The 13,080-nt window shown below is 41.8% G+C and overlaps 1 protein-coding gene across 4 annotated transcripts in view; it reads right to left on the reverse strand.

Moving 5' to 3' along the window:
• Window positions 1–13,080, reverse strand: part of LOC128456881 (RIMS-binding protein 2) — a 59,891-nt gene that overhangs the window by 14,680 nt on the left and 32,131 nt on the right. For 2 of the 4 annotated variants that reach the window (XM_053441287.1, XM_053441285.1), the window contains 14 exons: window positions 12,729–12,896; window positions 10,450–10,554; window positions 10,261–10,350; window positions 9,897–10,019; window positions 9,717–9,821; window positions 9,439–9,489; window positions 8,710–8,742; window positions 6,745–6,928; window positions 5,438–5,643; window positions 3,118–3,224; window positions 2,919–3,028; window positions 1,967–2,842; window positions 600–751; window positions 7–486 (listed from right to left, as the gene is read on the reverse strand). In XM_053441287.1, coding sequence (XP_053297262.1) covers window positions 7–486; window positions 600–751; window positions 1,967–2,842; window positions 2,919–3,028; window positions 3,118–3,224; window positions 5,438–5,643; window positions 6,745–6,928; window positions 8,710–8,742; window positions 9,439–9,489; window positions 9,717–9,821; window positions 9,897–10,019; window positions 10,261–10,350; window positions 10,450–10,554; window positions 12,729–12,896 — 2,790 coding nt within the window. The remainder of the gene's footprint in view (window positions 1–6; window positions 487–599; window positions 752–1,966; window positions 2,843–2,918; window positions 3,029–3,117; window positions 3,225–5,437; window positions 5,644–6,744; window positions 6,929–8,709; window positions 8,743–9,438; window positions 9,490–9,716; window positions 9,822–9,896; window positions 10,020–10,260; window positions 10,351–10,449; window positions 10,555–12,728; window positions 12,897–13,080) is intronic. The other 2 variants (XM_053441288.1, XM_053441286.1) reach the window with 1 other exon arrangement.

Consider the following 13,080-nt stretch of genomic DNA (forward strand, 5'->3'; position numbering starts at 1 on the left):
GATTACCACTGGAGTGATGGAGGGGACGACTGGTGATGTGGTCTCAGACATGGCTAAGGCAGCAGCAGATGAGGGGTTGGCCCAGGCCTTCACATATGAGGCAGATAAGAGAAGGTCTTCTGACTGGAGAGCAGTAGGAAAGTTGGCAGCAGTCCCCATTGTGAGGCCAGTGTAGTGTGTGTCTGATGGCAAGGTGCTGGGCAGCACAGAGGCTTTGGCAGCAGAGTTCATGTAGGATTGCGTTGAGGGCAGGTTACTGGGACCCACAGGGGCACAGGGCAGATTGGGTGGCACAGCTCGGGCGGGGATAGCTGGGCCCGCCATGATGGCAACCAGCTTGGAGGGCACATTGACTGGAAAAGAGTCACAGGACTCGCCATGGGCAGACATTGTGCGGACAGTGAGCTCCTGTGCTGCCTGCAGGGACTGGATCTGAGAGGGCCCCAGCAGGGCACTACCTGCTGTTGGGGAAGACACCTCCAGCACCTTTGGATAAGAGAACGACAGGTACAAACGGTCAAATTTTCCATGTGAAGTTGAAATGATCAAACACAGCTTCATCTAATTAAAAACTTAAGACGGATAAAAACCCTTCTTACCTTTTTCTTATCAGCATATATGGTGTATCCAGTGACACGGACCCCGTTGGAGGTCCCGGTAGCATCTATAGTGACTGGCAGCCAGCTTATGAGGGCGATCCCCGGAGAGGGGCCGTGCTCCAGCTGGACGTCCAGAGGAGCATCAGGTGGACCTGCAGGGGTGGAACGCATCACACAAGGGAAAGCAAAAGATAAAAAATCATGATTTTATATTAATATATGATGAAGTGAATTGCTCATTCTGAAAATACAAAGTTTGGGATAAGAACTAATTATCACAAACATTTTTAACAAGGAAACTGATGTCTAACACTCTACAGGGACACTAGGAAATTCAGAAACCATATACCTGAGTTCCCAGTGTGTTGGCATGGAACTTAAACAAATTTAAATGAATGTTTCGAGAAATTCAATTTAAATCTCATAAATATACATGTTAAAGGCCTAAAGTGCCTCAAATGGACAACACAATTTAAATTACACCTACACAGCCGTCAGCAAAATACCACAACCTCAAACAGAGCAGATCTTTGTTTCTTCAAGCAAGAGGAGAATTTTAGGTCAATGCTATTTAAGAAGGCTGAAAAAATATCAATCAAATGGAAAAGATGCACAAAAAATAGCCAGTAGTTACGATAATACAAGCCAGTTGGTGCAGTAGAAAAATGAATTTCTGACGTGACCAATCAAATCGGATAATTCCCTTTCCTTTTCAAGCAATGCATTCTGTGCCAAGGTGCCCTGGTTGTAATATAAAGGCAATGTGCGTCAGAGCAGCTAATAGAAGCAGATCTCATGAATTAATTGATGACCTTGTGTTGGGAGATAGAGAATCAACACGACTTAAGATGACACATATTAATTTGCATAAAGAGATACAAGCACTGAGAAGTAGCTGTGCTGTTTTATTTCAACAACTGCAATTCAAAGGTTCAGTGCGGTTTTTTGAAGAGCTGGACTCTAGTAACTGTGTAGCTATGGGAGGAGTAAGCACACTGGTCCCCGAGTTATTATTACAACATACACACTGTAGTGTTTGCGAATTAAATCAGAACGAAAATTTGATTTTTGCAGTATTAATCCATATATTATTTTTGATCCAGCCATTTTATTGCTCTTCTTTGTAGTAGATCTATCTGATTTACACATCCTTTAACAATAGTGCCCTTTAAGAATACAACAATGATGCACTATGTGGGTAATATGTGTTTATCTGAATGACCTGATGGAATAAGCCATTTTCATTACTTTTATCCAATTAAAATGTTTGATTTAATTTTTAGTATACAAATATAGTAACAAAAATAAATACATATCACTTCTTCTTCAGAGAGTCTTTAAAAATATAGAAAATACTTAATCCTGACCTGCCATCAGTGTGCTGAAGGTGGTTGTAGTGCTTCTGTGTTCACGTCGCTCCACAGGTAACTCCCAAGGTGTGCGGTGCGGCCGCGCCTCCACTTTGACGGTGTACTGCAGGCTGGGCAAGAGGTTATTGAGGCACAGTGAGTGGCAGCCAGCCTTCACCAGCTCACACTCCTCCTCATTCAAGGACACAATGTGCACATAGTTACTGTTGCTGGGCAGCCAGGTCAGGTTGGCTGAGGTGGCGGTGATCCTCTCCATACGCAGCTGTGTGGGCGCCACACAAACGTCCCGACCGACCAGCATGCTGCAGCGCAGCTGGTCTGACGGGCCCTTCTCTGTCAGGCTCTGCACTGACACACGGTAGGCCTTGAGGTTTATGTCAAGCCGCTCCAGCACTGCTTTGGTCTGGGAACCGAAGGGCACATTGATCCGCAGCTCCTGGTCCACATACACGTTATAGCTCCACACATTGCCCCACCCAGCCGGCACCAGCGGTGGGTCCCAGCCAATGATGATGCTCTTTGCGAGCTGCTTGATGAGGGTAAGCTTACGTGGGTAAGGCACAATGTCCACTCCCACCTCCTCCAAATCCAAGTCCAGGCCGTTGGTGAGGGGGGCTGGGACAGCCAAGGCTGATGCTGGGTCTGTGGGGGCTGAGGCAGGGCCAGAGGGAGCAGGTGCCTCTGTCCTTTCTGAGGTGCTGGCGCCGAAGTGGAGGTGATGCTGGTGGCTGGCACTGTGCAGGTTGCTGTCTAGCAGGGAGTTATGGGTCACTTCCCCTGTCTCTTGATGGTGACTGCTCATGACGTCGTCGTCCGATACACGCTCCACAAAGTTCGAGGGGACCAGCCCTCTCCGTCCGTCCATCAGCTCGCCTGATAGGGACCAAAGTAAACAAGTGAATTCCACGAACAGACAGGAACATGAAAACAAATTAGACTGCAGATTTACCTTCATAGAAGCCATCGTCATCCATGTCTCCATACACATAGATGTATTCTCCAGCAGTAAGTGGTAGTTCCACTTCAGGGTTGTCGTTGGGGCCATCATAAGGATTATAACTGTTAAAAGTCAAATGTTTCATTCAATTATTTTCTTCACACATCAGCAAACTGTGGATGTAGTGACCTGACCTCAGTATAAAGCTCACCTATATCTTCCAATGAAGACCTGAAGTTTTGCTGCTCCTCTGCTGGCTGTGTAAGGTGCCGGGGCCACGTCAATGTCTAACTCCTCTACTTCACTGGCAGTGTCCACCTGTGAACAACACGTACAGACCAATGAATCAATGATAAACTTGATACATTTTATTTCAGTGAAAAGTAAAAGCAAATGGTTGTGAAATGGCTTGAATAAACAAGCATCCGACAAACAAGCCTCTGACAACCGCATCAGTTTCTAGTTTATTAGGTACACCTTGCGAAAAACGTCTAATACTTTGGTTATAAAGTTCATTTCTACAACAAATTAAATATCGGTTCTTAACATTAAGATACATTTATTTGTCCCAAACACATGCTCAGACTCATGCAATGTAAATGTAAATTTAACCTCTGCTTTTAACCCATCTGGTGCAGGACACACAGAGCAGTGAGCAGCCATGTACAGCGCACGGGGAGCAGATGTTGGGGGAGTAAGGTGCCTTGCTCAGTGGCACTAGACAGGGTAGGGAGAATCCTCTTGGATTTTTGGACCAGGTTCGTCTTTTTGTTTTTTCTCATGAGGATACATGGGGAAAGGCCAACATGCTAGCTACCTTTGTTACACGTTTTCTCGGTAATGTCAGCAAATTTGGTATTTGATGAGTTTGGATTTGACACATATGAACTTGAAAGGCCACGAGGTGAGGTCCATGACGGTCATTATCGTAAACAGTAAATTATCCATTTTTAGGGGGATGTTAAATCTGGCTTAAGAACACAACAAAATATATTGAATGCAAATCCAAGACTAGCTGTATGTCACAATAAATTACTGCTCGTGAAAAAAATATAATATTTGTATTATATGATGAATAATATGAATAAGTCACTGTTGCTGGTAGAATCATAATCACACCTGATGCGGAGTAAGAATTCCATTCATACCCACGAGACATAACACAATAGGAGAGCCTTTTTATTTATAGCTCCCTGGGAAAACCTTTTTAAGGATAATCACTTACAACTACTACTGTATAACCTTTATAATCCACGGTGGCCAGAGGATTATTTCACTAAAAATGAGCTTTGCAGAGCGGTGTGCAGACGAGTGACGAGATGAAAAGATCACCAACCTGTCTGCTATGCAAGACCAGATACTGACTCTTTGGAGACATGACACAATTAAAAGACTAAATCCTGGCAGCAGATCCAAATTATTTGTCATATATATATATATATATATATAAAAGTAAAGGGGGCTCTAGTGTATTCAGCTGTAGTCTGTGAGACTACTCGCGTGAGATGACAGAGAGGGTTAAGGAGGGCTTTTTAATCCATTAAATCCAAACAATCAATGTGCTCGTGCATAGCTGTCTTGGTAATCTTGATGAGTGATCTGCCTGTCTATGCTCTCACAAAGAAAGCAGACATGTTTGCGAGTAGGAGTCCTACACAAAGGATATATTTTCACAAACCTACGACCAGGGATCTAACACTAACCAACAAATCAAACGTTCGACAAAAGCAAACCATTCTGGACGAAAGTTATCCAGAGGTTTCAAATATCAAGCAATATTAGTTTCAGTTTAAATATGGTCAATTCAAGCCATGATAACAAACTGTATTAGTTTAGGTGACTCCTGTTTTAGCGGTGTTAAACAATTTAATAATTATATAACAATAATAACAGTAATAGCTGCACGCAGTGTAAGTCAACTTAACCAGAAGCGGCAGTATTAACAACGACAATCATTATGGTAAAACATTGTTGATCCATTGTAATTAAGTAAAATACAATACATAATGCAAATACATAATTTTCCACCAGCAAATAAATATTTAATTGATAGTTTGAGAACAGTGACTATGTTGACATGGACACCAATATTCTGACCATTGAACTTATTCAGTATATGACATCATTTCCATTATGGTCCATACATGAGTTGCTCATAAATAGTTCTGTTAATATGTAAAAGAGACTCATTCCAGCTTAATCTGATCGTCACTTATTGGGTTTGACCTTATTTGGGTTGAGGTTATCAGAAAATGCTGTTTAAATTGCATAATCCGCTCAATATTGGAATATTGGTGACCATGTCAATTTAGTCACGATCAAGTCAACAGGATTTCACAATTTTAGGTCAAACTAAAACAGTTATTTGTGATTTATGTGTGTTTTTTTAAAGTCTTTGTATGTCTGCTTATCTTCTTTTTAAATGTACGACACCATCCTGTGCTTAAAAAAACCTTTAGGTAACAAAAAAATCTGATCCAAGTGTAGAAATAAATAACAAGAACAAAAAAAGAAATTTCTATGGGTTGTACCTCATGTGTTGGGCTTGATTTGTGCGGACTGAGGTGGGAATCAGACTTGGGGGTGAGGTGAGTGGACTCTGACTTGCTGTGGGAAGAGCCTGACTTGCTGACGCTGATGGTGGGCAGCTCTCGATGCTTGGTGACGGGCGAGCGCTCCACCCTGGACAGCCCTGCGGCGTGAGGGGTGGCCCCCATCCGCAGTGCAGCCGCCACATCTAGCAGGAGACAGAGGGGAAGAGGATAATAAATAATCCATGACTTTAGCAAACACCTCCAGCCCTCTCACTGGTTAACCTGCTTGAATCTGTGAGCATCTAGGTGGGTGAGGTCACTGGTTGACATGCAGGAGGCTCAAGGTTGAGCCTGGCTGATTAAACAGCGGAGGGTAAAATCCTGTCTCCATCTGTCTGCGGTCAGGGGTCATGCTAAATTGTGGCAACGTGTGTCACACCAGCACTGCTAAGGTGCTTAACTGGTTCCGCGGTCCACAGACATTTCCCCGACCCTCATGTGATGGCAAGCAATATACACAATCTCTGTTACAGTGTTGGACGGTGTGGGTGGGATGACGGGTTCGAACATGCCGTGCCCAACACATATAATGGGTAGCAGAGACAGAGAGCATACCGAGCGGATCATTACCCTCGGGGCAGGAGAGAGTGTCACCTCCCTCGAGACTCCAGAAGGCTATTTCACCCAGAGACACCATATCCCATGAGCCATCAGTGCAGTCTAAAACACATGAACAGTGTAGGAAAAAGAGGTTGGATACACACAGTAGGAAAGATGTGGACTAGTGTAGATTTGCACTGCTGTTATGCTGAGCTTTGGATGGGATTGTGTTATAATGGACATTTATAAAACCTTTCTTGTTTTGTGCATGAAAGTCGAAGCACGCACACATGAAATGAAATTGCAATTGTGCTTAATCTATTTTACTGCTACAAAATTAAAATACACTGACACCTTGATCAATTTTGGCATTATTTTATGTGCCCCTAGTGATTAGAAGGAAACCGTGAAGTCAATAATAAATAAATAACACAAAAACACTTAAACCTGAAAAGACACATTCCTGATGGAACAGTTAAAGGATTGGGATGCTTTTGTCCATGTCAGGACCGATGCAGTTGGGCTCTTGATTCTAAAGCCATGCTATTTAGCCAGGACTCTGTATGTCACAAGATTATCTTGGGAAATTAAACAATCCAATTATTAAACTCTATGGAAGTTAAATTAAACTTAGCCAATGCTTTAGGTTGTTTCCTTTTCAGCTGGTTGTCGCAACAGTACATATCCGTGGTGGCATGGCTCACCTCGCTCAGTCGTCAGGCCCACCCCGTTGGTCAGAAGAGAGAGGTTTGCCGGGTTGTGGAGGAGGGGAGAGCCGGCCAGATCCACCTTCGACGCCTGCAGACGAAACTTCTCCAGCTCCTGGGACAGCAAGCCGAACTGTTCGCTCTGGCTGCGACATTTATCCTCCAGGTCTCGTACCTTTGACTACACATGAGGCGTAACAAACACACGGTGAACAGATACAGACAAAGTAAAAACATCCATCTTTCCACACTATTACATAGGATATAATCAATATGTGATCATTAATATATTTCAGTGGTTACTATATGATAAAGTGCTATAATTAAAATGTCTTCTGTGCCTGTGTTTAAAGTGAATTTATCTTATTATACAATCACAAATAGTTTATAGTAGTACATGACATGTGGAGGGATCTGACCACTTGAGAATAAAATTAATTAATCTTGTTTATAAATTGTAAAATGTCATGTAGAAACATTTTGTTGCCATTTACTTGTTCCATTTCTAACTAGGAAAACCTTATATAATCATTCATGAACAAGACAAATTCCATATCAGATTTTACACCTTTATGGTTATTTATAATATAAACATACAGTTTATAATCTTAAACTATTACATTCAGAGGTTAGGGTTCTGCATGACAAACAGCTGTTACTAAAACCAACTTTACAGCTGCAAACACACATGGAAAGCAGAACTCAGACTCAAAGGGAAGGAGATGGGAGGGAAACAGAGGCAGGTCGTTTTCTGCTCGGACGTGAAATAGCAGTAAAAAGAGCTGGAAAGTAACATAGGTTGTGAGAAGTTGCACATTGTGCTTCTACTTTACACAGCAATCACTTTAACAAAGTGACAGCAGACAGCAGTGTTATTTGCCAGAACACTACAGAGGTTGGCCTCAGCTTCACTGAATGTCTTTATGCGGCGGATTTCACTTCCGGTTGTGGTTGGAGTTTCCTGGCAGCCTGATCTGACAAAGGCCTCTGCACGAAACTGTCTAAGCAACATTTCCTGTTAGCTCTCACCTACGCAAACCAGAGCCTGCAGTCAACTGTATTCTGGCGACACTGGGCTTAGGTGGTGATGAGAACTAAAACACTGAGAAAGCGCCTACAGACCTCAAATTAATACTTGGCTATGTGACGGATTGATGGAAAAGTCAATTCTACCTTACTGAAAGAAGAGAAAAAACAATCCAGCATGATGACCATGGTGAACGTGCTCAGTACAGCTGGAAGCGGTAACTGTGCCACAGCTGTAACACTGTTATCTGGACCTGTGTGAATGACCCAATTTACTCTACATTAAACCTAAAAAACTGCCTTATATTGGCTTCAATGGCCACATGACACATTTATGAAAGACTGCAGGTAAAGTGGTTCCAATATAAGTATATTTACATGTAACAAATGTTGTAAAAACCTGGTTAAGATTTATAAACGTTTTGTATTCACATGGTTCTATCTACAGGGGCAAGGAAAGGCTTTGTGGCACATACATCATTTGGCAGGGGAGGTCAAGGAGGCTAAAGGTTAACAGTACCTGCATGCAGTCCAGTGTACTCTGGTTAGCAAAGAGATAACACAAAGCGCAAAGGTAAAACAGATGCTTGAATCTGGGACAGAAAACTATAAATATTAATAAAGTAGAAACACAGCAGTCTGAGTCCAGGACGATGAGAAAACCCCTGTCAGGAGCTTGTGTCACCAGAATGTCTCTTGGTCTTCAAAAGCCAACACCTGCCTTCTGCATGAACACACATATTCCTTATAATCTTCAAAGAAATGGTTTAAACAGACTGAGAGAGTTTGTGTGTAGACCTAGTGACAAAGCTCAGACTGTTGGAGGCAAAGAGACTTTCTCCTGTGACACTCTTGGGTTAAACTGAGAGAAGGAAAGTGAGTGAAACAAAGCAAGTGGAAGGAAACAAGCAGTTCCAAGGAGCAGCTATACTCTACCAGCTCCCTCCGCAACACAAGCTGAGTCAAATCCTAAAATGAAATACACACTTCTTTTAGGAACAAATGGGGAAATGTTGAGCACAAACCGCAGATAAATTCAGTCATCAACACAGCCATCAACTGTGGCTGATGATATGTGATGAAATGAGTTCTTGCTGTTGGCTCTTTAGTCTTTTACATTTTTCTCAGTTTGAAATTAAATCAGAATGAGACCGACTGTCTGCACTCATTTTAAATACATGTGTTACACTTACACTTACACTGAGGGCAAACAAAAAAGTCCTGAAATAGCAGAGCAGCCATCTGTTCAAACGGTTTTCCAGGCCCTTCAGTGCTACAAAAATACAAGTCTTTTCTGCCACAGCTTCTCCGCCAGGTGTTTAGATAAGCAGAAACAGCTCAATGCACTGTATGTCCACACCGCTTCTGCTGCAATGTTATGTATTTTGTGTACTTTAATTGTCAACTATTACTAATAATCATACTCTTTTGGTTTGGTGTAAAGAAGATAAGAAAAACCTTTAATGATTAGTTATAAGTTTCACTCTTCTGTGTGACTTTACCAAATCTCTGGAAGCTTTGATTTTTATTTTGGCAACTCATTCTTAAGTGCTGGAAGCCTCTCAAGCTTCAATGCATCATGATAGAAGCGCTGCATGGTATAAAACAACATTTATTTGCTTTTCTCCTTTTATGAGCAGTCACAGTGGTGTAATATAAACTCACCTCCAGCATCTGAACCACTCCCTCATGCTCCCTCTTGGCAAATAACTGAGCCTGGTGATCAAAAAGATATTAAAGTCAGTGTAATGTTGGTTATTTGCTCATAAAAGCCGAGTTCAGAGCACAGCGAGAATAGTCAGAGCTTTATAGGTGCCCAGAGGTTGCCTCCTGCTGGACAAGACCCCCCATTTCTCATAATATGGTTGAAATTAACCATAGGGTCATGAGAGCTTTACTTGAGCCAGAAAAAATATCTGTTAAAGATGAAGAAAGGTTCTTACCCGCTGCAACCGTTTGATTTCATCCTGTTTGAACTTAAGGATAGCGAGTGCCTGCTCATGTTCCAATTCCAGCTGCTGCCTTCGCTCGGCGACCTCTCGCATATGCTATTCGGGGAAAATAAATATGATCAGAAGACAGTTTTTACAAGGAGCAGGGTGAGGATCTGACCTGCTCTTTACCTGAAGGACCTGCTCTAGGTTCTCCAGTTTGGCACGGAGTTTCTGGTTCTCCTCGAGAACTGAATTGTGTTGAGCAGTCACTTCAGAGAGATCTTCCCTCAGCTCCTCATTCTCAGCCCGAGTCTTGAGAAACAACAGTGGGTTAGATGACCGGATTACTTTGAAGGGATATTTGTCTATTTATAACATCAGTCAGTTTACACTAAAACTAAATTAGGCTGACAGTTGTTCACAGTCTCTTAAATTATATCATAACAATATATCATCACAGCAGCCCCAAATTTCAGCTTTGTTGAAGGGTAAAATATCATTGTAAGAAAAGCAAAATTTTGGATGGAGTTCGGCAGGGCGGGGAGACACTGACCTGGTCGAGCAGCTGTGCCTTCCTCCTGAGGAGATCTGCCTCCTCCTTTAGTTGCTCATTTTCACCTCGCTCATCCTCAAGCTGGCTCTCCTATGAAGAAAGCACAAGTTCAGAAAAAACTCTCTAGCTCTCAGATCTTCACTACGTCCACTATAATAACCAGCCACACAGCACATGAGAGGGAAATACCAGAGGAAGAAGGTTGTTTACCAAATCCAGACATCTCTTCTGTCGCTTCTTTACTTCATGCTCAAGGTTTTCACATTCTTTTCTCTTCTTGCTCAGCTCACTTTCCTGTACAAACAATGATAACACAACAAAGTCAGTTACACTAAATTTTTATTTTTAAAAAGAGCTATCTCTCAATTGAGCAGGACACATACTGTATGAAGGCAAAATCAGGATGAACAATATATAATGGCACATGATCTGCATTTACATTCAGCAATGCTTAATACATTGGCTTTAGTTTCCATTTTGACCTCTGACACACATCAATGAGGTATTACAAAGCTTAGCATCCTTTAATTATTCTAAATGCAGCTTAAATGCAGGACCAGCATATTAGAAATCTGCTTATTTCAGCATGGCCACAGGACCTTCATCAAGTATTACCACTGGGACTGTACGGGGGGGAAGCTACAGAACACATAGGCTAATTGCAAACCACATGCAGGAGAGACATTTTACTCTCACCACTGATGACACATTAAGACAATAACGATAATTAAACTGCAATCTGTTTTCTTATTTGTTTACCTGTGAATCTGTCACAGCTCTAAATACCTGAAAAATGTGAATCAAGTAAAGATGTTCTGTAGTATCGTCAAACCAAGACTGGGAAGGTAAACTGGAATTTACCATTTAACACAGACACTCACTTAACTGTTCACTTATTGTGACTACAACTTATTATTATTTTTTACAGATATTGATTGTCAAGTCCACCAAACCGACCTATAGGATGTTTTTTTCTGATAAACATTGTTCCTAAACAATGTTCTTGATTGCAAATGAAAAGACAATGAATATTTAAAACATGGAGGCACATGGGGTCGTGATTTAAGGTTAAACAGCATGTTTGATAAGTCTTTAGCTACCATTAGACAAACATGTTGGCTTCCGTCCTTCCCACCCTCATATTAAGAGAGTATTTATCCTTCATGGGTCTTTCAAAAATCAGCAAGGTTGAAACTGTTTTATGAGTATACACTGAGGTCTGGTGTGTAAACTGGAGTAGGGGTCTTTCAGCCATGCTATTAAATGCTGCACTTATAGTGGGCACTGTGGCTAACATGCTGATGTTTAGCATGAATTAACAATAAACACATAGTCATTGGTGACAAATATCCATCCCTCTTTGCACCATGAATGTTTATATTTGTAAGGAAATCTGTCCAAACATTGTTGAGATATTTCAGTCTGAACTGAGCCAACCAACCCCAGCAGCTAAAAATATTACTTGAATGCTTTGTGGGCTAATTTCAGCTCAGGGTTTTTTCAGCTGATGGGCTTTGTTCTGTATTGTATCTCATTAAACTCATCTAAGAAATCCCATTGTCTGAGATCCCACTTTTCTCCATGACTCAGTCATACTCGAGGAATGATAAACAGTTAATCTATGATGTAAATTTGAGATCTTATTAACAAACCAAAGATTTTTAGCCATGAGAAACCATAGAAACCATCAGGCACCAAAGCCATCAGAAACATCACTGCCTTAAGCAATATACAGCGTTGTATTGACACAATGAGTGGTGACATTTTCTACACTGCTGGAAAAATCTGCAACCAGCTTTTAGTAGGAGAACAGTGAGTCATGAAATCCTCAAATGATGGTGAATTAAGCTTTCCGTGTTCTTGTGAATTACAAACACACAAAAATGATAATGAAACACATCCTGTTAATGACAACATTTCTACTTTATAGTCAATTCTGCTTGTACTGTAAGTTGTTTACAGCTGATGTCCATTATTGATGCTCAAACAATAAACAAAACAACATCTATTTATGTCTGTAATCTCCATTTTGCATAGCTCAGAGAGACTGTGGTCTATTTAAGCCACGAGACCAACTTGTAGAATCAGTGAGGCCAATGTGCTATTCTTCTGTTTCCAAGGGACAAGATCAAAATAATCCCTGCATTACATAACAAATCTGACCCTGGTTTTTCCTTTAGTGGCAGTCAGTTCAGCCACAGCACAGAAATTCAGGCTGCAATTTCACATGAAAATGCAGAGTGGAGAGCAAAGTCCTGTCCCTTCAGTTAGGCATAATGTGCCATTAGTGCTTCTCAGAGACGTCTACGACTCATATGAATGACTGTTTGGAGGAAAGCTCCAGTTTGAAAACTCCAAAATAATAAAAAATGGCATTTAAGCAGTGGAAATCACTGCATGATTGTACTCTGAATGTTCCTCTACAGGTCTGGAGTATTTTGAAGTTTAGCACAGCACAGTGCTCTCACCAGAAACTGTAGGCGCTGCTCCTCTGTGTAATCCTCCTGACCAGAGGGGTTCGGGCAGTGGCCCGGTCTGGGCGTCACTCGCAGCCCCAACTCCTCCTCCTCTCCGGGAGTCTTCTCACACCTGGATGGAGCTTCATCTAATGCCACAAACGGGGCTCCTCCTCCAACCTGACAGGGAAAGGAAGACCTTTTCAGTCAGTCACTTTATATTTACAGAGATTATTTAAAAAAAGTCAAGTTTCAAGGTAGTCTTAATATAAAGCTTCTGCTCTGATCGTAAAGCAGGGAGCAAGTGTGTGATGTAATGTTTAGACACTAAAGATAACCCCCTGCTGCGAGTGAGGGATTAGCG

Source organism: Pleuronectes platessa, chromosome 15, assembly GCF_947347685.1.
Source record: "Pleuronectes platessa chromosome 15, fPlePla1.1, whole genome shotgun sequence".
NCBI classification, from domain to species: domain Eukaryota; kingdom Metazoa; phylum Chordata; class Actinopteri; order Pleuronectiformes; family Pleuronectidae; genus Pleuronectes; species Pleuronectes platessa.